Source organism: Alternaria triticimaculans (assembly GCF_023758025.1).
Source record: "Alternaria triticimaculans strain BMP 0046 chromosome Unknown scaffold_10, whole genome shotgun sequence".
Taxonomy (NCBI): Eukaryota; Fungi; Ascomycota; class Dothideomycetes; order Pleosporales; family Pleosporaceae; genus Alternaria; species Alternaria triticimaculans.
The window spans coordinates 747,120-767,958 of record NW_026055967.1 but is presented as its reverse complement, the minus strand read 5'-3'; the positions used below and the strand labels follow the sequence as shown (position 1 = coordinate 767,958).

The 20,839-nt window shown below is 54.4% G+C and overlaps 3 protein-coding genes across 3 annotated transcripts; all 3 read right to left on the bottom strand.

Annotated features, from left to right (window-relative positions):
- Positions 1-2,032: 2,032 nt before the first annotated feature.
- ADK1 (adenylate kinase) lies at positions 2,033-3,036 on the bottom strand (the record flags this gene model as incomplete). Its single annotated transcript, XM_049367726.1, has 4 exons — positions 2,033-2,495; positions 2,553-2,707; positions 2,760-2,812; positions 2,874-3,036. The coding sequence occupies 4 exons, from the start codon at positions 3,034-3,036 to the stop codon at positions 2,033-2,035; spliced, it is 834 nt and encodes a 277-aa protein (XP_049220696.1).
- Positions 3,037-7,043: 4,007 nt separating this feature from the next.
- Positions 7,044-13,637, bottom strand: GLT1 (glutamate synthase [NADH]; the record flags this gene model as incomplete). The annotated part of the gene is made up of 4 exons (XM_049367725.1): positions 7,044-8,342; positions 8,402-13,302; positions 13,356-13,396; positions 13,450-13,637. The coding sequence occupies 4 exons, from the start codon at positions 13,635-13,637 to the stop codon at positions 7,044-7,046; spliced, it is 6,429 nt and encodes a 2,142-aa protein (XP_049220695.1).
- Positions 13,638-16,937: 3,300 nt separating this feature from the next.
- Positions 16,938-17,394, bottom strand: CHZ1 (Histone H2A.Z-specific chaperone; the record flags this gene model as incomplete). Its single annotated transcript, XM_049367724.1, has 3 exons — positions 16,938-17,110; positions 17,172-17,181; positions 17,248-17,394. 3 exons carry the CDS (start codon positions 17,392-17,394, stop codon positions 16,938-16,940), a joined length of 330 nt encoding a protein of 109 aa, XP_049220694.1.
- Between the last annotated feature and the right edge of the window lie 3,445 nt (positions 17,395-20,839).

Here is a 20,839-nt window from a genome sequence, read left to right as displayed (position 1 = left end):
GACAGGCGAATGTGAGTTCGAGAGATTAGGTCTCATGGAGTCCCAACTTGAAAAGGATGAATTTCACCCGAAGAACTTTGAGGAAGAATCGCCAGAGCATGCCATCCAACACAACGTGGCGGTGAAGATTATCTGAGCGGTAGCAATGGCAAATATGTTAGGGACGACATCGGGAGATCTCAGAATGAATAATGTAGTTTAAATTGATGCCACACTCTCTATTGTAATCTGCGCATGCATCTCTGCCGTACAAACGCTTCGGTGAGCTCCCAAACGCCACAACACCATGCCATATGCAACATAATGCGACCCATCTCTTCCCTGTCCCTCCTGTTCTATGTCCAATCCCCCAATCACCCCAACCACACCCACCAAAACAGCAAAATAACCGCCGCAAAGAACCCAACCCAAACCTTCCACCCCACACCCGTCTTCTGCGCCATCCGCAACATGCGGTTCATAGTGCCCTTTATCTTATGTCTCGAGTTCTCAAACTGGTCGTTCATCTTCTCGGCGAGGGTGGTGGAGTCGCGGATTTCGTCGCCAATGAGGTGAGTTAACTAGGCGAGCGTTAGCGAGATGTTCCATAGGATGGGTAGATAAAAAGAGGGAATGAATAGAGAGGGGAGATAGTGGGAAGGGAGGGAATGGGGTGGAGGAAATGGGAGAAAACATACATCCTTCAACATCTTAACCTTCCCCGTCAAAACACCAACATGCTCATCATTCTGACTCTCCAACTCATCCAACACAGCCGCCGAGTACTGCCCTCTTGAATTCGGTGTCGCGGATCTGTAAATGCCATCTTCACTTCCTCCTCCATAACCACCACCTCCTCCTCCCCTTCCACTCCCACTCCCACCTCCTACACCATACCCCCCATACCCACCACCCCCATACGCACTTCCCCCCGCGCTACCCCCAGGATACAACCCTCCCCCATTTCCACTCCCACTCCCACCACCACCACTCCCTGGATACGCATCCGCAGAGGAACCTGGATACCCATACCCCTGGCTTATACTAGCATTGTAGGGGGAAGCGCGCGTTTTGTTTTTTGTTTTCGAGGGCGAGGCGCTGCGGTTGTAGGAGGAGAAGAGGTCGTCGCGGGGGTCCGCGCGCGTGAATCTACTTGACATGTTTGCGGATGTGCGGTCTGCGATGTGTGGTTTAGGGCGGGATGGCAGGTGTGCTGTGGCACCTTTCTAGGGTGCGGGTGAAGCGTTATGGGCTGAGGTTCGTCTTCGTCTTCGGCGCGTTGTGCTCGAGGCCTGGGGTCTGAGGTTTGGAGCGTGGCGCACGCTGTCCGTTGAGGTAGGTATGCGATTGCGATTGCGACTGTGGTGAATGCGCGTATAGGATACGAGAGCGTAATCGTGTTATGTGGAGTAATTGCGCTGAGGACACTTTTTCGCGGGAGTGACAAGTCGTCCCGGAGGTTAGGAGAAGCTGGGTTGTGCTAACGCCGAGGCCACGGGTTCGCGACTTGGGACTAGGGAACACGTTGTTGGGACGGCGGGCGGCGGCGGGAGGGAGCACGTGTGTTTGTGGCGCAAGGAACATTAAAGGTAGTGACTTGCGAGCAGTGTGCAGTATATATGTTTCAATCACCAGGACAAGGCATCCTCATAGACTTCTGGGTGTGGTCATAAAACTCCGGTTCGCAAAAAGGCCACATTCGCGACCACATAAGCATCAATCATGAACATCTCTAGCATTCCCGATCTCGGTAAACTACCAGAAAACCAGTCCGCAAGAGCCATCTGAAATACACTAGATGTATCCCCACAGACCACCCACACCACGCGTATGCATCTGTACAAGTACAAGGAACCCATCCAAACCATATGTGCATTCTTTCATTCCAAAGCGTAAAAGTGAACTTTTCTCGTAACGTGGCTTTAAAATATGATCAGCCGACTGCCGTGAGACTCTACGCGTCTGCCTGGCGGTATGAAAGCGTAGGCGTGACCCGTAGTAGTATCTTCGCTAATCCGGTACCACATTCCCTGCTCACATCGTGGGAGGCCACCTAGTTCTTAAGCCCGACCTTGTTGAGCAGACTACCTGTCCGTCCAGCAACCATAGCCTTATCGTCGAAAATCTTAAGCAGACTCTTCCACACCTGGCCAGGCTCTTGGCTCGCATCGACCGGCTTCCAGATACCCGTCTTCTGGTAGTATGCGACGACCGGCGCAGTCTGGGCATGGTATGTTGACAGGCGCTTCTTAAGCGTGTCCTCGTTGTCGTCGGAGCGCTGGATGAGCGGCTCGCCTGTTACGTCGTCCGTCATGGGCGCCTTGGGCGGGTTGAAGATCTTGTGGTAGGAGCGGCCGGAGGCGGGGTGCACGAGGCGGCCGGTGATACGCGAGACGAGGAGGCCGTCGTCGATTTGCAGTTCTACGGCGTGTTGGAGGGGCTTCTTGGTTATGCTGAGCATGCCGTCGAGCTTCTCGGCTTGGGTTACTGTGCGGGGGAAGCCGTCGAGGATGAATCTGGGGGTGGGGTTGTGTTAGCATGTCTTTCAAATCTGTGTAAAAGAGGAGACGCACCCCTTGGAGCACTCGGCGTTGTTCTCGAGCTCCGTCTTGATCATGTTGATCATGATCTCGTCGCTAACCAGACCACCCGCGTCCATGATCTTCTTTGCTTCCCGGCCGAGCGCAGTCTTTGCCGCGACTTGCGCGCGCAACATGTCTCCGGTAGCCTGCAATCTGTCAGCCCCCAATCCCTTATCCCACTCGCTCTGAAAAACCTACAAGATGGCAAGCGCAGAACTTCTCCTTGATCTTGGGCGCCTGAGTACCCTTGCCTAACATGCCATGTAAGCAAAAGCACCTTTTTTACCCTCTCTCCAACCGGGAACAACATACCAGCACCGGGCGGGCCCATCAAGATCATCCTGACGCTCTCCGCAGACGCAGGCGCACCCCCATTCTGACCCGCGAGTCTCTTTTCCAGGTCAGCGATGCGCTTCTCAAGGCTGGTGACGGTGCTCTTGAGGTCATCGACCGAAGCATCTGTTAAAGGTGCCATTGCGCCGAAGTTGTGAGGAAGATAAGTTCGGTGGGCGGGGATAAAAGTGGATGGAAGAAGTAGAATACGATGAGCAGAGTAAGATGATGCGCGGACCGCTGGGAGGGGATTAAGGACGGTTGCGCAATGGCAGTGGGCAAGGTCGCGTTGTGGATGAGGTGGAGCTCACGGTCGAGTTGCTTGCTCGGTTGTGCACGTCCCTGCTTTCAACTCGGCTGCTGCGGCGGGAAAATGCGTCCCTTCTGCCCGATCCTCGGTCTCACCCTGGTATTGGCGCGGTGATGTCAGAGCAAAATGCGCCGCGGACTTTGCTGGGCACTGTGTAGCGGTATATTCACCGTCGTGTTGCGCTGTTGATTGTGCCATGCGCGCTCCAGTACGCAGTTTTGTTTCGGCGGCCAGTGCATCATAAGCATTGAACAGGTGGGGTCATAGTAATTTCAGACGCATGCGCGCACAGCATCTACGGCCTGCATACTCAGCCATAGAGGTCAGCGCGGGCTGGGATAAGTGCAGTAATAGTAACTGCATCTATATATCGAATTGGAGGGATCGAATTGGATTTATGCAGCTGCATATAGTATGCACAGGGTGTTCAAGGAATACCCTACATTTCGATCACATTTAGTGCTACTCGATGGCGTTGTGTCTACATTCCAGCACCAGCACAAGCATTATAGCAATCGCACTGAAGGGAGATGGCATCATTATCTATGTCCCCAAATCCTAATACTCCTTCCCCAGCACCCTCTTCAATCCCTTCATCTCCCCCTCATACCTCTCCACCTTCCCCTGGCTAACCATCAACTTACTCAGCAGATAATTCACCCGTCCCGCCGTCTGCGCAGGCTGATTCCTCAACTTACTCAGCAGCAACAACTCATTCTCACACTTGTCAATCGTCGCACTCTCGATCTTAGTAAGATGCGTCAGAATCGCCAAATCCAATCTTGACTTCAACACCTTATCCTCAGTCAGGCGCTTGAACGCAGGATGGTAAACGGGTTTGCCTGGCTTAATGATAGAAGGCCGGCCATTTGCACCAGAAACAATGGATATGAGTTCTGCTTGTTCGAGAGCACGGAGAACGGATTCACCGCCCGTTTTGAGAATATCGTCGATGAGAACTTCGTTGTAGCGAAGGCTTTCCTTCTGGGCGAGTTCTTTGATGAGGAACCAGGCTTGTTCGGCGTTCCAGTGCCGGTTCCCGCCTTCGTCTTCTGCGCCGAAGATGAACATTTTGAGAATCTCCGAGGCGGACTGGTCGATGATTTCGTGGACGGCTTTGGTGGGTGTTTCACCTGTCTTGATTCGGCGGGAGAGGAATTCGAGGTCAGTGAGGCGGCCGCCCAGGAGGTCGATACAGGTGTCAAGCTCGTCAAGATCTTCGCGGTGTTGAGAGGGGAGTTTCTTGGGTGAACCGTCTTTTGGTGCTGGGTCGTCTTCTACGTCGGCGTCGAGATGGGTGATTACGAATCGCTTCGCTACCTCGGGGCTGCAGTCTGATAGCGAGATCTGACGGAACATACGGTCTGGCATCGCTTTCGAGAGCGACTTGCTGAATGCGACATCGTTGGTCAAGAAGATCACATGAGCCACGTTCGTCGTTGTGAGACGCGCAGCCCATTCAGCAATCTTATCATAGACAATACCGCCTTCCTGGCTTTTGTGAAGAAAGTTGTCAATCACGACAATCGGCCTGCGTTCCGGGTGTGCCTCAAGCCACTCGTCGTCTCCAAGGTGCGCATCTTTGTCGTTCTTGTGTCGTGTATCCAAAGCGATTTGTCGTAAAGCCGATGTAGTCGTATTCCAGATCTTGCTGAGTTGAGAGTCGAGAGTCTCCGAGAAGCCAGTCTTGACGCCTGTAGCACCTTGAGCGGCCATGTCGATCATTCCAGATATGCTGTTCATCCAACTGAATACCGGTCTGTATCCAACAGAAAGCGCAGCAGCGTTGATGGTAGCGCTTTCGCCACGGGCTTCCTGGATGGGTTTGCAGTCGATCACAAGCTTGAGTTTCTTATCCTCCAAGGCCTGGTCTACGACAAGCTCGCGCTTCCCGGAACCGCGTGGTCCTTGAACGATGATGAAGGTTTCAGCAGTCTCCATCAACCAGGTTTGGATCTGTTCGATATTGTCTTTCCTGTCATCCCAGATGGCATCCATGCCGTCGTCGTCATCGTGCTTGCCGCCGTGAATGATATCTGTGGCATAGCCCTTGATCCATTGGTACCACTTGTTGTCCTCGATATGGAAGTTGCGCGTGATATGGGCCTTGACGAAGAATGTGCGGATGCTGTGTACCTGTCAGTTTGGGTCGTAAACGTGCATGACTGACTTACGGGTCGAAGATAATCGCGACAAGAGCAGCAATCAGCGCAGCCACGATGGGAATGATAATCCTCGGATGGCCAAAGATCCAATCCCTGATATACCTCGGCTTGATCTTCTGCTCGTACTTCAACCTCAAGACCGTACCCAACTTGCCCCCACCCTCAGCTTCCGAAACCACATAGCCATGCATGCAGTTCCGCGCCATAATAGCTTTGCCAATACTAGTGTAATCCAGATACGCGAATTTGGGAAGAACCTTCGAATCCGGAGGTTGCATAACAATATCCCCCAATTTACCATAAGGCCTGAAGAACTGGAAGAGCTGCTCCTGACTCATCTCAACGGCCTCGGAAGCTGGCACGCCTGGCTCAGCAGACACAAATTCGACTCGCAGGCGTGAAGCGGGTAGACGCATGAGATCTTCCACCCAAGGCTTTCCCTTCACCATCTTAGCCCGCATCCTCTTCCACGGACTCCACCACGGCTTCACTGGCTCATCTCTCAGGTACTGCTGCAGCACTTTCTCGATCTCGGAAGCAGACGCATTGCCATCATGCGTGAATTTGACGAACGCGCCTCCTTCCCTCGTCCGCGGAAGTACCTCAGTGCCAGTAATCTGGAGATTTCGTTTTGCACTTGCTCGCTCAATAACGGCTTTGGGGTCGGTGCCAGAGATAGTAGGACTGATGAGGCGGTCGAAGAGCCCAGGGAGAGGGAGCCCTAGTACCTTGCGGATCTGAATGGGGAACACATTGTTGAAGAACAGAATTCCTTCGTTGGGTCCGGCGCTGATGTGGCCGGTCTTGTCTTCGCCTGCCTGCAGTCCGGTTACATACCGAGCGGGGACGGCCCACGGTCTGCGGCAACCCAGATTACTTGGTTTCAATGTTGCAGCAAGTGTCGGATGAATATGCCTGATGATTTGTTAGTACACTTTTCATGATCGGCAACCAGGATCGGCTTCGTGAACGTGCCTTAATGGCCCTTGCACAGGGCGACGGCAGGCTTGATGCCAGCCGGTACGGGGTATCATCCTCAGTATCTAATTGTCACCGTGGCATGGCGACATGTAGAGTGAGTTGATCGCTCGAGCGATGTTTGCTGCCTAGGGTGTGGTTTGTTGATGGCGAATCTGGAGTTGGAGGTGCGTGACGTCACTAAACCTGAATCTTGGCTTTGTGCATTCGCGGCCTGGCGAAGCGAAGCAACGGCGACGGATTGTCACTGATGCCAAACTCCCAGCGCTCATAAACAAAAATCTCAAAATTTCAGTCGCAATCGTCATCGCAACGCCTGTACTCATTATGATCGCACCACGCATCTTCGATATTTAATATAGTAAATAACCTCACATGCATGCCACAGGAAGTCATCAAATAATCATTTTAACATAGTATTCGCATATATATACAAATTGAGTGCGAAATGAGTAAACCAAAAACCAACAACCAAAGCAAGAAAACATTGTACACTGCAGGTGCCACCCAGCTGACTCCGCATACTGAAAAGGTATCGTGCAGGTAAACGAGGGAAAATGCTTGTACACAAAACATCAAACGCCAAACAAATCGTGAATATAACCCGAAACCCCCCATCTTTTATCATGAGCCTAACCTTCTTTTCCCATGCATCTTTTTTACTTCATAAAGTAATCGTTATAATCATGTTCGCGTCTAAGCGGCGACAGTGACCAGCTTCTCCGTGGGAGCGGCGGTGTGCTTGTGCATGGCCTCGTAAGGTGGGCGCTTGACGATACCACCGGTGACGGGCAGGGAAGTGCCGTAGCCGGTGAGGAAGGTGTCGACGTCGCGAGCGCACTGGCGACCCTCGTTGATACCCCAGACGATGAGGGACTGTCCGCGACGGCAGTCACCGGCGGCGAAAACACCGGCAAGATTGGTGTTGTAGTGACCAGGAGGAGTCTTGATGTTCTTGCGGCCATCGAGCTCGATGACGTCGCTCATGACACGCTGCTCGGGACCCAAGAAACCCATGGAAAGCAGGACGAGGTCGGCGGGGAAGAACTGCTCGCTGCCCTCGACGTGCTTCATGTCCCAGCCACCAGAGGCAGACTTGGTCCATTCAACACGGACAGTATTGATACCCTTGACCTTGCCGCTACCGTCGTCCACGAAGTCCTTGGACATGACACAGTACTCACGAGGGTCCTTGCCCATGTGAGTCTTGACTTCGTTGTGACCGTAGTCAGTACGGAAGATGCGGGGCCACTGTGGCCATGGGTTGTCGCGAGCACGCTCAGCGGGAGGCTGGGGCAGAAGCTCGAAGTTGACGACTGACTTGGCACCGTGACGAACGGACGTACCAATGCAGTCGTTACCAGTGTCACCACCTCCGATGACAACAACGTGCTTGTCCTTGGCCGAGATGTAGGCATCGTCAGCCAACTCAGAGTCAAGGAGAGACTTGGTGTTCTTGTGCAAGAACTGCATGGCGTAGTGAATACCCTCCAGGTTGCGGTTGGGGATAGGCAAGTCACGGGCGACAGTTGCTCCAGTGGCGAAGACAACGGCGTCGTACTCCTTGCGGAGAGCATCGAGGTTGGTCTGACCATCCTCGCCAACAGTGACACCAGTCTTGAAGTTCACACCCTCAGCAGCCATGAAGTCGACACGGCGCTGAACAACCTTCTTGTCAAGCTTCATGTTGGGGATACCGTACATGAGGAGACCACCAACACGGTCAGCACGCTCATAGACGGTGACGGTGTGGCCAGCCTTGTTGAGCTGATCAGCGCAAGCAAGACCAGCAGGGCCGGAACCGATAATGGCAACAGTCTTGCCAGAGCGGACCTGAGGTGGCGAGGGGACCATCCAACCCTTCTCGAAACCGCGATCGATGATGGCGCACTCAATGGACTTAATGCCGACGGGGTCCTCGTTAATGCCGAGAACACAAGCACCCTCGCAAGGAGCCGGGCAAACACGTCCAGTAAACTCAGGGAAATTGTTGGTCTGTGCACCCGAAAAAGTCAGTATTTGTCTCGGATATACTTTAAAGTGCCAAGACTTACCATAAGAAGACGGTTGAGGGCGTCGCGCCATTGTCCCTGGAAAACAAGCTCATTCCACTTGGGAATAATGTTACTGATCGGGCAGCCAGTGTCAGACTGACAGAAAGGCACACCGCAGTCCATGCAACGAGCAGTCTGGTACTTGAGCTCATCCTCGTTGAGACGCTGGTTCAGCTCGGCCCAATCACGAGTACGTGTCTTGGGGTTGCGGTACTTCTCAGATCGGCGCTGGTACTTCATGAAACCGCGAGTCTTGTCAAGGACGAGCGCCTTCTTCTTCTCGGCCTTTGCGTCAGTGACACTCTCCTCGATGTCGAGAAGGTCGCTCTTCTTCTTCTCCTTGGCTTCGGCCTCGGCTTCCTTGTTGCGGGACTCTTCGTGGCTGGCACGGACGGAGTTGCCAGGAAGGAGGGGAAGAGGGTATTCGTTCTTCTTCTTCTCGGCAGCCTTGGCCTTCTCCTCGAGGAGGACGCGCTTGTAGTCAACGGGCATGACCTTGACGAAGCGGGGCAGTGCGCGGGTGAAGTCGAGCAGGATGCGTGCGGCGAGCTCGGAGCCAGTGTAGTGGTGGTGGTCCTCGATGAGTCCACGCACGAAAGCGATCTCCTCTGGCTCCTCAATGCCGGAAAGCTCAACCATCTCCTGGTTGACCTTCTGCTCGAAGTCCTTGTGGATGTCAAGAACGTATGCAATACCACCAGACATACCGGCGGCGAAGTTACGTCCAGTAGAGCCAAGGACAAGAACACGACCACCAGTCATGTACTCGCAACCGTGGTCACCAACACCCTCAACGACTGCTGTGGCACCGGAGTTACGGACACAGAAGCGCTCGGCGGCGATACCGCGGAAGAAGCAGGTACCGCGAGTGGCACCGTACAAGCAGACGTTACCGATGAGGACGTTCTCCTCAGCGCGGTATACGGCGTTGCGAGGAGGGTAGATGATCAGGCGACCACCGGAAAGACCCTTACCAACGTAGTCGTTAGCATCACCCTCAAGTTCAAGAGTGACACCAGGTGCCAGGTAAGCACCGAACGACTGGCCAGCAGAACCACGGATGTTAACGTGAATGGTGTCTTGAGGCAGACCAGCCTCTCCGTAGCGCTTGCTGATGTGGTATGAGAGGGTAGCACCAAGAGCACGGTCGGTGTTGACGACATCGCACTCGATGCGGGCGGGAAGACCCTTCTCAAGAGCAAGCTCGGACTCAGCAATGAGCTTGTTGTCCAGACGAACGTGGAGACGGTGGTCCTGCTTGCGAACGTTGAAGGTGGCAACGCCTGGGCGAAGGGTGTGAGCAGGAGTCAGGATGAGAGACAAGTCAATGTTCTCAGTCTTCGCGGTGCGGAGATCATCGCGAATGCGTAGAGCCTCGCAGCGACCAACCATGTCGTTGATGGTACGGAAACCAAGCTTGGCCATGATCGCACGGAGCTCGTTGGCGATGTAGTAGAAGAAGTTGATGACATGCTCGGGTGTACCTTGGAACTTCTTTCGGAGCTCAGGGTCCTGGGTGGCGATACCGACAGGGCAGGTGTTGAGATGGCACTTGCGCATCATGATGCAACCCATGGCAATAAGAGGTGTGGTAGCGAAACCCCACTCCTCAGCACCAAGCAAACAAGCAATGGCAACATCACGTCCAGTTCTCAATTGACCATCAGTCTGAACAATGACACGACCACGGAGATCGTTGAGGACAAGAGTCTGGTGAGTCTCGGCAAGACCCAACTCCCAGGGCAGACCAGCATACTTGATACCAGTCCATCGAGAAGCACCGGTACCACCATCGTGACCGGAGATGAGGATGTGGTCAGCCTTGGCCTTGGCGACACCGGAAGCGACGATACCAACACCAGTCTCGGAAACGAGCTTGACGGAGACACGAGCGCGGGGGTTGGAGCACTTGAGATCGTAGATCAATTGCTTGAGATCCTCAATGGAGTAAATGTCGTGGTGGGGAGGAGGACTGATCAAACCGACACCGGGAGTGGAGTGACGGGTCTTAGCGATGGAGCCAGAGACCTTGTGGCCAGGAAGCTCACCACCCTCACCAGGCTTGGCACCCTGAGCCATCTTAATCTGGAGCTCATCGGCATCGGCGAGGTAGTTGGAGGTGACACCGAAACGTCCGGAGGCGATCTGCTTGATAGCGGAGCGCATAGTGTCACCGTTCTCCATGCGCAAGCTGCGCTCGGGGTCCTCACCACCCTCACCAGTGTTTGACTTACCGCCAAGACGATTCATGGCGACAGCAAGCGTAGAGTGAGACTCCATGGAGATGGATCCGTAGGACATGGCACCGGTAACGAAGCGGCGCACAATGTCAGTCCAGGGCTCGACCTGGTCGATGGGGATGGGTGCACGGTCATCGAAGTTGAAGTCAAGGAGACCACGGAGGGTGCAGTCCTTGATGCGCTCGTACTCAGCGATAGAGTAGGCCTCGTAGGACTTGTCGTTCTTGGTGCGGACGGCGTCCTGGATGTTGGCCATGGCAGTCGGGTCGTTGACGTGAGGCTCGCCTCCGTCACGCCAATGGTATTCACCAGTCTCAGCAAGACCAGGTACCTCGACAATGGCGCGCGATGGGTAGCCCTTCTCGTGGAGAGCAAAGGCATCGGAAGCGATCAGCTCAAAGGTCATACCCTTGATACGAGAGGCAGTTCCAGTGAAGCATCGGTCAACGACAGAGTCGTCAAGACCAAGAGCCTCGAAAATCTGAGCACCCTTGTAGGATGAGAGGGTAGAGATACCCATCTTACTCATGACCTTCAAGATACCACCGTCGCAGGAGTGCTTGTAGTTGTCGATGAGCTGCTCAGGGCTGAGCTTCTTCCGGATGACACCCTCGCGGTGCATCTTCAGGATACACTCAATGGCGAGGTACGGGCAGATGGCATCAGCACCATATCCGACGAGCACGCACATGTGGTGCACCTCACGGGCCTCACCGGTCTCGACAACGAGAGCAGCGTTCGACCGCCACTTGTTGCGGACGAGATGGTGGTGGACCATACCAGTAGCCAGGCAAGCAGACACGGCAACGCGGTCAGCGGATGCAGCGCGGTCGGTCAGCACAAGGATATTGTCGCCAGCCTGGATACCCTCGGTGGCAGCCTCGCAGATGCGGTCGAGAGCAGCCATGTAGCCCTCAATGCCATCGCTCTTGGGGAAGGTAATGTCAATGTTCTTAACGGTCCAGTCAGAGTACAGCTTGTGAGTGTTGGTCAACGCGGTGAACTCCTCAAGAGTCAGTATGGGCGATGGGAGGAGAAGACGACCACACTGTGACTCGTCCATCTCAAGAAGGTTACCCTGGGGACCGACGTAGGTCTCCAACGACATGACAATCGCCTCACGGATAGGGTCGATGGGAGGGTTGGTGACCTGGGCGAAGAGCTGACGGAAGTACTCGTACAGCAGGCGAGGCTGAGTAGCCAAGCAAGCAAGAGGAGCATCGTTACCCATAGATCCAAGAGCCTCCTTAGAGTCAGCGGCCATGGGACCAAGAAGCAAGCTGACTTGCTCAAGCGAGTAACCGAATGCTCTTAGACGAGGGTCCTCGTGTAGCTTAGTCTCGGTGAGCTGGTATGATAGGTCAACGCCCTTTGCAGGGACTGCCTCCAAGATCTTGGGAAGAGTGAGAAGGTTCTTCTGGATCCAAGAACGGAAGTCGACGCGCTCTGAGACGCTCTTCTTCAGCTCGGCGTCATCGACAATTCGTCCAGCGACAGTGTCGACGAGCAACATCCTACCGGGCTGCAGACGACCCTTCTGTACAACTCGCTCGGGCTCGATGGAGATTGTACCAACTTCAGACGCGCAGATGATGCGGTCGTCATCGGTAACGTAGTAACGGCAAGGACGAAGACCGTTACGGTCGAGGTTGGCACCACAGTATCGTCCATCCGAGAATGTGAAGAGAGCGGGACCATCCCAAGGCTCCATCATGCAGGCAGCCCACTCGTAGAAGGCCTGCTTGGCGGGGTCCATTGTGTTGTTGCCCTGCCATGCCTCTGGAACCATCAGCATGACTGCTTCTGGGAGTGACAGAACACCGTTGATGGTGAGCAGCTCAAGAACGTTGTCGAAAGCCGCAGAGTCGGAACCACCATCCTCGACAATGGGGTAGAGGAGGTCAAGCTCCTCGCCGAAAAGGCTGGACTTCATGACACCCTCGCGGGCGCGCATCCAGTTCTTGTTTCCTCGCAGGGTGTTGATTTCACCGTTGTGAGCCGCCCATCGCAGAGGCTGAGCACGGTCCCAACTGGGGAATGTGTTGGTAGAGAAACGGGAGTGCACTAGTGCAAAGTGACCCTCGTAGTCGACGTTGAGCAGATCGTGGTAGTACTCGTAGACCTGAACGGGAGATAGTTGACCCTTGTAAACAATGTTCTTGTTGCTCAGAGAGCACACGTAGAACCAGTTGTGCAGGCCAATGACGTGTGTAGCCCGCTTTCGCATGACATACAGTTGTCGCTCAAAGTACGCGTTGTCGTACTTTTCCTGGAAGTCCGCCTTAGGCTCGCGGGCGTCGCCGTAGGCAGTCTTCAAAACCACGAATGGCTGGAGAATGATGGGCTCTCGTGACAGCGCCGCGGGTCCAAGAAGTGTGGAATCGCGGGGCACCGTCCGCCATCCGAGCACCCTCAAGTCGAGTTGGTCTGCAACGTCCTCGAACATGGCCTTGGTCTCCTCCAAGATGGTGGCGTCGGGCTTGAAGAACAGGTTACCAGTGGCGTACTGGCCAAGGCTTGGTAGCTTGTAGCCTTGCTCGCGCTCGAACTCCTTGAGGAAGAAGCGGTGGGGGATGGAGGTCATTACACCTGCACCGTCACCGTCGCGTGCGTCTGAGCCCACGGCTCCTCGATGTGTCATGTTGCATAGCAACGACCGTGCTGGGATTTGTTAGCACTCTACCCTGCTCCACTCTTGCGTTGTTCGCTCTTACCATCGGAGACAATCTTGTGGCTGGCCTTGCCCTTGATGTGGCTACGCAGAAGTCAGCACTCACACTCCACAAAAAGCGCAATTCCGTCACTCACGCAGCGAAACCGACACCGCAAGCATCCTTCTCGAGCTCCGGGTCGTAGAGACCCTGCTTCAAGGGCAGCGCACCTGCCCACGACTTGTTCTCGGGGCCATCTTGATACTCGAAAACGGAGCTCTGATACTCTTCAATCTGGGGTTCCTGGGGCAATTTTGTATCTTCGGCGAACGAGACCCGACCCATTATATCGGCGAAAGGCCGAAGTTCTGGGTTCGTTGGTGTGGGTAGCGGGGCTGCGGTATCGATATGGGAGTGTGGCGGGGTCGCTCGACGCGTCAAGTGGGAGCTGCTGCTCTGGTAATAGTGTCTAGGTGAAGTCTGAGGCGGATGTTAGTTGTCAATTCGGAGAAGAGTTTGTCGGTGAGTGCGAGCCGAGGATCGAGGATGTTTGGTACGGATGCGCCTAGAGCTCTAGCTCAAAAGCAACGAATGTGGGTGGGGATCAGTCGCTGCAAGGACGGGGTCGCTGGTGTCTATCACCCCCAAAGGCAGCAGAAAGATGGGCTGGATTCGTCACCAGCTTCACCCGCCGGATATAGCGATTGAGGGCTACGACGTTCCCCCGTACCCAGCGGCGACTGATAGCTGTTGGAAGCACGAGTGCGCTGATAAGGGAATAGCGAATGGGCTAACGCGGGGTGGCACGCGTAGACCAGTAAAACGACTGTCTGTGTTGTTCACGCAGGACGGGTGGTGGAAAAGCACAATGTTTGGGCGCGGGTGGTGGATGGGTGCAGCGGGTGTACATGTGGGAGGCGGGCGACTTACTTGCTAGCAGGGCTGGTGGAACAGGCCTGGTGGTGGGCTCGCGGCGTTCCGGCAAGCAAAGTGTAGCGATTGTGTGTCGAGCAGGTACGTGAAGAGACAGAGGGTCGCGGGAGATTGGGCGGGCGTGCTTATGAATAAGAGAGCGGAGGGCTCCTGGTGGGGTGGATATTTTCCCAATGCGCTAACAACTTGACTTCAACGTTGTCCAATTACCGGGCTGGAAGCGTGTCGAGGGAGGCGTTCGTACTGTCACTTAGGCCATCTCCGCGTGTGTGCCGATGCGAACTGGGAACTGCCTGGTCTTGGAGGTGGTCTTGGTACTTTACGAGTGAATATCGCATGGAAAGTTGGAGCGGACCCGACCTCGGACTGTGATCGCGTATCACTTTAGACGATACCTAGGTATGCCACTACATACAAAATATTCCATCGTGAAGTCGCTACATTCTCCATGAACTCGCCCTATAGAATACTACACTGCCTCCAACGTCCGTCTACCATCATGCCCTCGCGGCGTATTGCGTCTCGAAAATTGGCCTACCCCACGGTTTTTCTGCCACTCCATGACCAAAGGGCAGGATGTGAGTGGCCAGGCAGGCGCGACCGCCCTGCAGCAGTTTGGCCGTGCGCCGCATCCTGGGCTCCGAAGGTCGGTTTGACATCTGATGACCAGGACTTGCATGTGTTTCCGCTCTGCCTCTGCTCCACCGGCTAGATTGCCGCTGCAGCCCACGCCGCATCATCTGAAAAGCGGCGGCTGCCATTGGCCCGGCGGCCTCGCCTCGGCAGCCCACGACTTGTCTGTCGTAATTCGAGAGGGTCATCTCAGGCCTTATCTCTCCCCAAGCGCGACCCAGGGCGGACTGTCGCGCGACGGAAGACGTCGTGTCGACGCTCGTTGGACGGGAGATCAATATAACCCCGCCATTTCGCAGCGGAGCGTCGATGAACCTCTCTTTGTGCGCACTCGTCGACATCATCGCTCGCCCAGCGTGCAGTGATTATCCTTCTGCCTAGCCGCAAACTCAAAAACAAATTCATCTTACTGTACCGTCCGCAGGTCCGTCCTTGGAGTTTTGGACATTGGGCGACTCTGGCCATCCCGTCGCCACGTAACGGCTGGCGAGCACACATCAATGTCCTCATCATGTTCGGAACAGACCGGAAGACAGTTTGCCTTAGCTGGCGGCAGTACGTAGCGGGAGACGAGTCACGAGAACAGGCAAATCCGTGTCGCGCAGCCAGTGCAGCCGAGCCCGTTGCCTTTCAACCTGGCCGATGTCGCCTCGGACGCTGTCTGGCGCTGCTGAACGAGTCCGCGGCGGATACTCCAGGCAGCTCATCAGGACCCTGAGCTAGCGCGTCAACTCAGCCTGCAGGCAACAAAAAACTTTCCGTAGGATTCGTGTACCTAATGCTTTCCGCTTTGGGTCAGGAAGGGCAAGAGTGGGAGGCAGCGAGGTTTTTCCGGGATTAACATACAACGTGTTACGTGGGTCAATCTCCAGGGTCTCGATACTGTGCCATGGGGTCGGTGCAGTCAATCTTGCCACAGGTGTATACGTAAGAGGATGATCTTCCTGGGATTTGGTCTCGTGACATTGCTGGATATCCCGGGCCATTCTGTCGCATCCATCCGTTACTAATCGTGCAGTCTGAGGTATATGGTCTTTGTCATCTAGTCAGGGTGTGCCTTCTCGCTGTCCTTCTGGCGAAACCAGAAGTCGCGAAGTCGTGACCGCAACGTACTGTTCTTCCCGACTTGAAGATAAACACCCATCACACGATCCCGACTCTCGCCTTTCTTTCCATTTCCCTTTGCCCTCAGTCCAGACGATATCCTGACACAACAAGTCGCCCTCCTCGCAGTAACCTTACGTACAATCTTAGTAATAGCGAGTAACAGCATGGGCATCACCTGATCCCGCGTATGAATTAATGCATATATACGCTCCACATCACATAACATCTGCCCTTGAAATCTGTCGGCGGTTCTGAAGCACCGTCTTCTGGGAAGAATTGTAACAGTAACTGCCTTGCTTGCAACTGCAACTTGACTAGCTCATTGGACCCTGGAATCTAACGTATAGGTAGGGTAATGGTAACTCACTCGTGCTGTTGGTTCAGACTGGGGCTGGACACGGTGGTAGTACCGTGCCCACGCGTTGGAAGGACGTGAGGTACCAAGGAAAGGCGGGGTAAGCGTGTTTGAGAACCAACATTCTTTGTCCAAACCGCGAAGTTCCGTCTTGTGTTGTCCAGCAGCCCGCAAGTTCATCGTTGAATATGTCCATCGCTTGCAATAAACACGACGAGTGTAGCCTAACAATTCAGTCTCACATGCACGCGAGTAGCCAAGCCAAGTCCATGGGTATTCATCATTTCCATTTCATAAACGCACGCTGGTGCCATGTACGCGCTCAAGACGCAGTCCATTGTCCATGCGACACATCAAAGTATCCACACAACCTAATGTCCCGCTATGCCTGCAAAGTCGCGCCGAGACTCCAGTACGTCGGTAAGAGTTCCATTCCCCGCTACCCAAATGCCTTTTGTATATGTATCACATAACCCTAGCCAAAGTACGGAGCTGACGAAGATGTTATCGAACGCGCCGGAGAAGTCCTGAGAAGTTACTTTGTTAGCGGGGTCCATTGAGCAAGGGCGGACTGGTTGCCAACATACCTCAAGACGGATGTCGCAACTGCAACACATCTAGTCCTTCATCTGGTCATCAGGGTCGACAAAGTCGTCATCGTCGTCCTCCTCATCCTCATCACCAAGCTCCTGGTTGGCCTTGGCGAAGTCGATGTTCTTACCGCGCGTGCGGCTGCTCAGGACGTTGGACGTGTCAATCTCCTCCATGTTGTCCTCATCAGGCTCCTCGGCTGTTTGAGTGTTAGCTCGACACGTTCAGGCGTGTTGTAGTGCGCGGAAAGGGTAGCTTACGTTCGCCGGCCTGTTACGCGCTCATGTTAGCTGGGTTGCGCGTGAAGTTGTGGCGGTGAGCGCGCGGAGAACGTACCTGGTCCTCAACGCCAGACTCGTCGCTCGAGTCGTCGTCCATGGACTCTTCTACTGTCTCGCCCTCCTGGGCCTTGCCCTTGCCCTTGACGTCGGTAGCGGGGTCCTGGACGCCCTCCATCTGTTGGTTCTCTGGCTGGGCCGACATGGTGTGGGGTCGTTGTTGTGTGTGCGAGGGGTTTGGGGGTCGCGGTGGTGAGTGCGACGGGGTTTGGGTGCGATTGAGAGGTTGGCGTGTTGTTTGTTTGCGGCAGCGGTGTAGAACAAGAAGTCGAGGTGAAGCCCTGTCCATCTATTCCTTTCCTTGCGGCTTGCTGCAAGGGGCTTAGTTCGCCGATCCCCTGGCCAACGCTTGCTCGAAACAGCAAATAGCAAACATTAGCGCGCGTGGCCAGACCATCGACATCTGTCAACCCCATCTATTCGCTGTCATCATCTACTATCCGTCGCAATCGATGGACGCGCACTTGATCTGGGAAGCAACTTCACGATGACGGTTTCGCAGGCACAGAACGATTCTTTGTGAAGCAGGCCATGTCCCGACCCCGCATCTAGTAGCGCACTGCTAAAGCTTCAAAAAAGTCCTGCGGGGCTGGTAGCGAAAGCAGTTTACACAATAACTTGACGCTCCAACGAGCAGCAACAGAGGCTTGGAAAGTCAAATTTGAAAGATTGACAAGCCCATAAAGACCATCGACCAAAGCGACATTAAACCTCATTCGGTAGCAGCTCCTTCCTCCAGATATACAAGGGTATCATCGCAAACCGATCAAGCCTCTCCCAGACACCTCAAGTCCCTACTCACTCTTCTCAATATCCGTCTTAGAAACAATATGACAGCCCCCCTTCCCCTCACTCTTAACCCTGACCATCCCACACTCCCTCAACCAAGGACTATCCACACTAGCATCCACATCCTCAGCATGATACACCTGCTCCGGTGTCGCCGGTCTCCTCACAATCTTATACCCCGGCCTCTTTACCCTTTCCACTTTCTTCACCCCTTCCTCTCCATCACTATCATCACCACCACCCACATTCCCCTCCACTGAGACCGCAGATCCCCCGATGCTGGTAGTCGGAATCCGACCTCCAAAAACTCTGCCAAGTAATCCAACGATCTTCGACTGTGGTTTCAACCCCGCCGCTTTCCCCGCTGCAGCTCTCTTCGCAGCTTTCTTCTCCTCTTTCCGATCGAGACGCCTGTCCCGCCGTTCTTGGCGCCGGATCTGGCCTTCAAGGCGGTGTATCTCGTGGGCTTCTTCGCGCGCGGTTGTTTGTGCGGTTTCGTCTGGGTCGTCGAAGAGGCCGTAGGTGCCGGTGTGGGCTTGCCCGTGGGGGTCTGTTGGCATGATGATTTATGATTTGAAGGGCGTGATGGGTGTTGTGTGGTGGAATGTTTTGTGCAATGGGAAGATGGTGGGTGGAGTTGATGTCGCGCTGGCGGTGCGGGGGGATGCTGGTGTGTGGGTTGAGAGGTGTTGTTGAAGATGGATATCGGGCATGACGAGGAGGGAGGGGAGACGAGGTGTAGAGGTGGTGTGTGCATGGAATGTTGGGCTGTCACTGTTTCGTGGCATGATGGTTGTTTGCATGGCAAACGTGCAGTGTGAGGCGTTCACCTTTCGGAGTCCGAGCCTTAATCCCACTCCGTTAGATCACCATCCGCTTACCACGCTTCAAGAACCAAGATGATCACAAGCTTGAATTCTTCAGGCTGTATCCCATACATGCTTCACAGTCTCCCCCTAAACAAACATACCACCAACTACATCCCCAACCCCCCACCAAACACCCCCTTCGCCCTCCCCAGCAACTCCTCCAACTCATCCACCCCTCTCTCCATACTCATCTCAAACCCCCCACCCCTTCCAATCTCCACTCCTAGCTCCACCGCCTTCCTATACATTACTTCCATCTCCCTAAACCTCTTGACGGCCCCCAACAGAAGTGGTTTAAATTTATGTATACTCCTTAACAGCTTCTTGTCGAACGGGTACGGTACGACACGGTAAAATACCTCTTGCATCGCCGCTAACAGGGTGTTTGCGAGATATGCAGTGTGCTCGTAGCGTGTGAAGAGGAGCTTTTGTGGGTTGACGGGAGAGGGTTGACGGGGCGGTGTGAGGAGGGAGAGCGTGAACGGGGTGTTTGGTGGTGGGAGGAGAGCTGAGTGTTCTGTTGGTAAGGAGTTTCGACGGGGAAATATGTGTGGGTGTTTCATGGTGGCGAGTTTGTGGCTGTGGAGGAAGAAGCGCAGAGGGTGTATGTGTGGATTGAGTGGAGGATATGTGAGGGTATGCCACGTGGTGAGTATGTATGTTCCAGCCGCTGTGTTGCAAAGATATATGACGTTTTGTGCTTGAGAGATCTATGGTACGTTTTGCTTCCAGGTATCGCTGAAGACACTTTGCCAGCTTACGACCAGCTATCAATGACGGCTTGTGACAGCTGTGATGACGCAGTTGTTCATCAGTGATGAGCTTACTGACATTTTGGTTTTGATTTAGTACTCCCAATGCCTCCTCACAAATCGTTTACACAGTCCTACTTCTTTTCTGCGCACTACCGACAATGTTGCCACAATCATCACCCGAAAGCTCAACGAGTTCCCCGTCCAGTACCCCTAGCTTACCGCCCACAAACCCCCGTCTAACGCGCGCCCTCCGCCGCTGCTCCATCATCATCAACATAGCCCAGCGACGCAACTCCCCCACCTTTGAACCCTACATAAACAGGTACAACGCCATTGTGCAAGGTCTTTCCGCACCTATCGAGCAAGGACATTTAGAACATGTTGGGCTAGGGACGGTAGCGGGTATTGAAAGGTTGACTGAGGAGGTTGAGATGATGCTAAGGGGTGAGTATGTTGGGGGTGTGAGGGAGGTGTGTGATGAGGTTTTGATGAGGGGGAGGGAGGATGGGGAAGTAAAAAGGGGGAGAAGTAGTGTGGATGGAGAGGGGAAGAGGAGGAGGGGCAAGAGATGTGTGTGTATGTGATGTGTTCCTAACCGCTGATCAGGCGTTTCGTGCTCCATCGATTGCACGTCCCCTTCTCAAGCTCGTGCACTGCCAGTTCAGCAGACAAAGTCTCAACCAAGCGCATCCTTCAGCGCAAGCCAACCTATTCCAACCGAGATCTCAGTCTCCAGAGTCCTGGAGACTCAGCATTCGCTAACCAGTTTTTCGACGTAACAGTCGTCATGTTCAGATATCTGTGAGTATTGACCCGCGATTTGATCCCGTCTAATGTAACGTACAACGCTGCTCCGCATCCACTTTCTTCGCAGTGCCACGTTGTCTCCCCCCCAGTCGTCAGTTTGACATTGGGGTCGTTGACTGTATGTTCACCGCCATAGTAACAGCCTCGGAAACGCTGGCAGGTAGACTCGGCTGCGATCTTCTCCAGGAGATGTGCAACTTTCTCTTTCTCTTTTCCCTGCGTATGAGGACAGATGTATACGTCCATGTCTTTTATCGCTTCGAGAATGTCGGCAGAGGCGACGCTTCCGGGGAAACAAGCAACGCTGCATCTCCTGCAGCGTGTGAGTGCGGGGTACTCTTGTGTGCCCCAAGGGCCGCTTAGGTCTGCC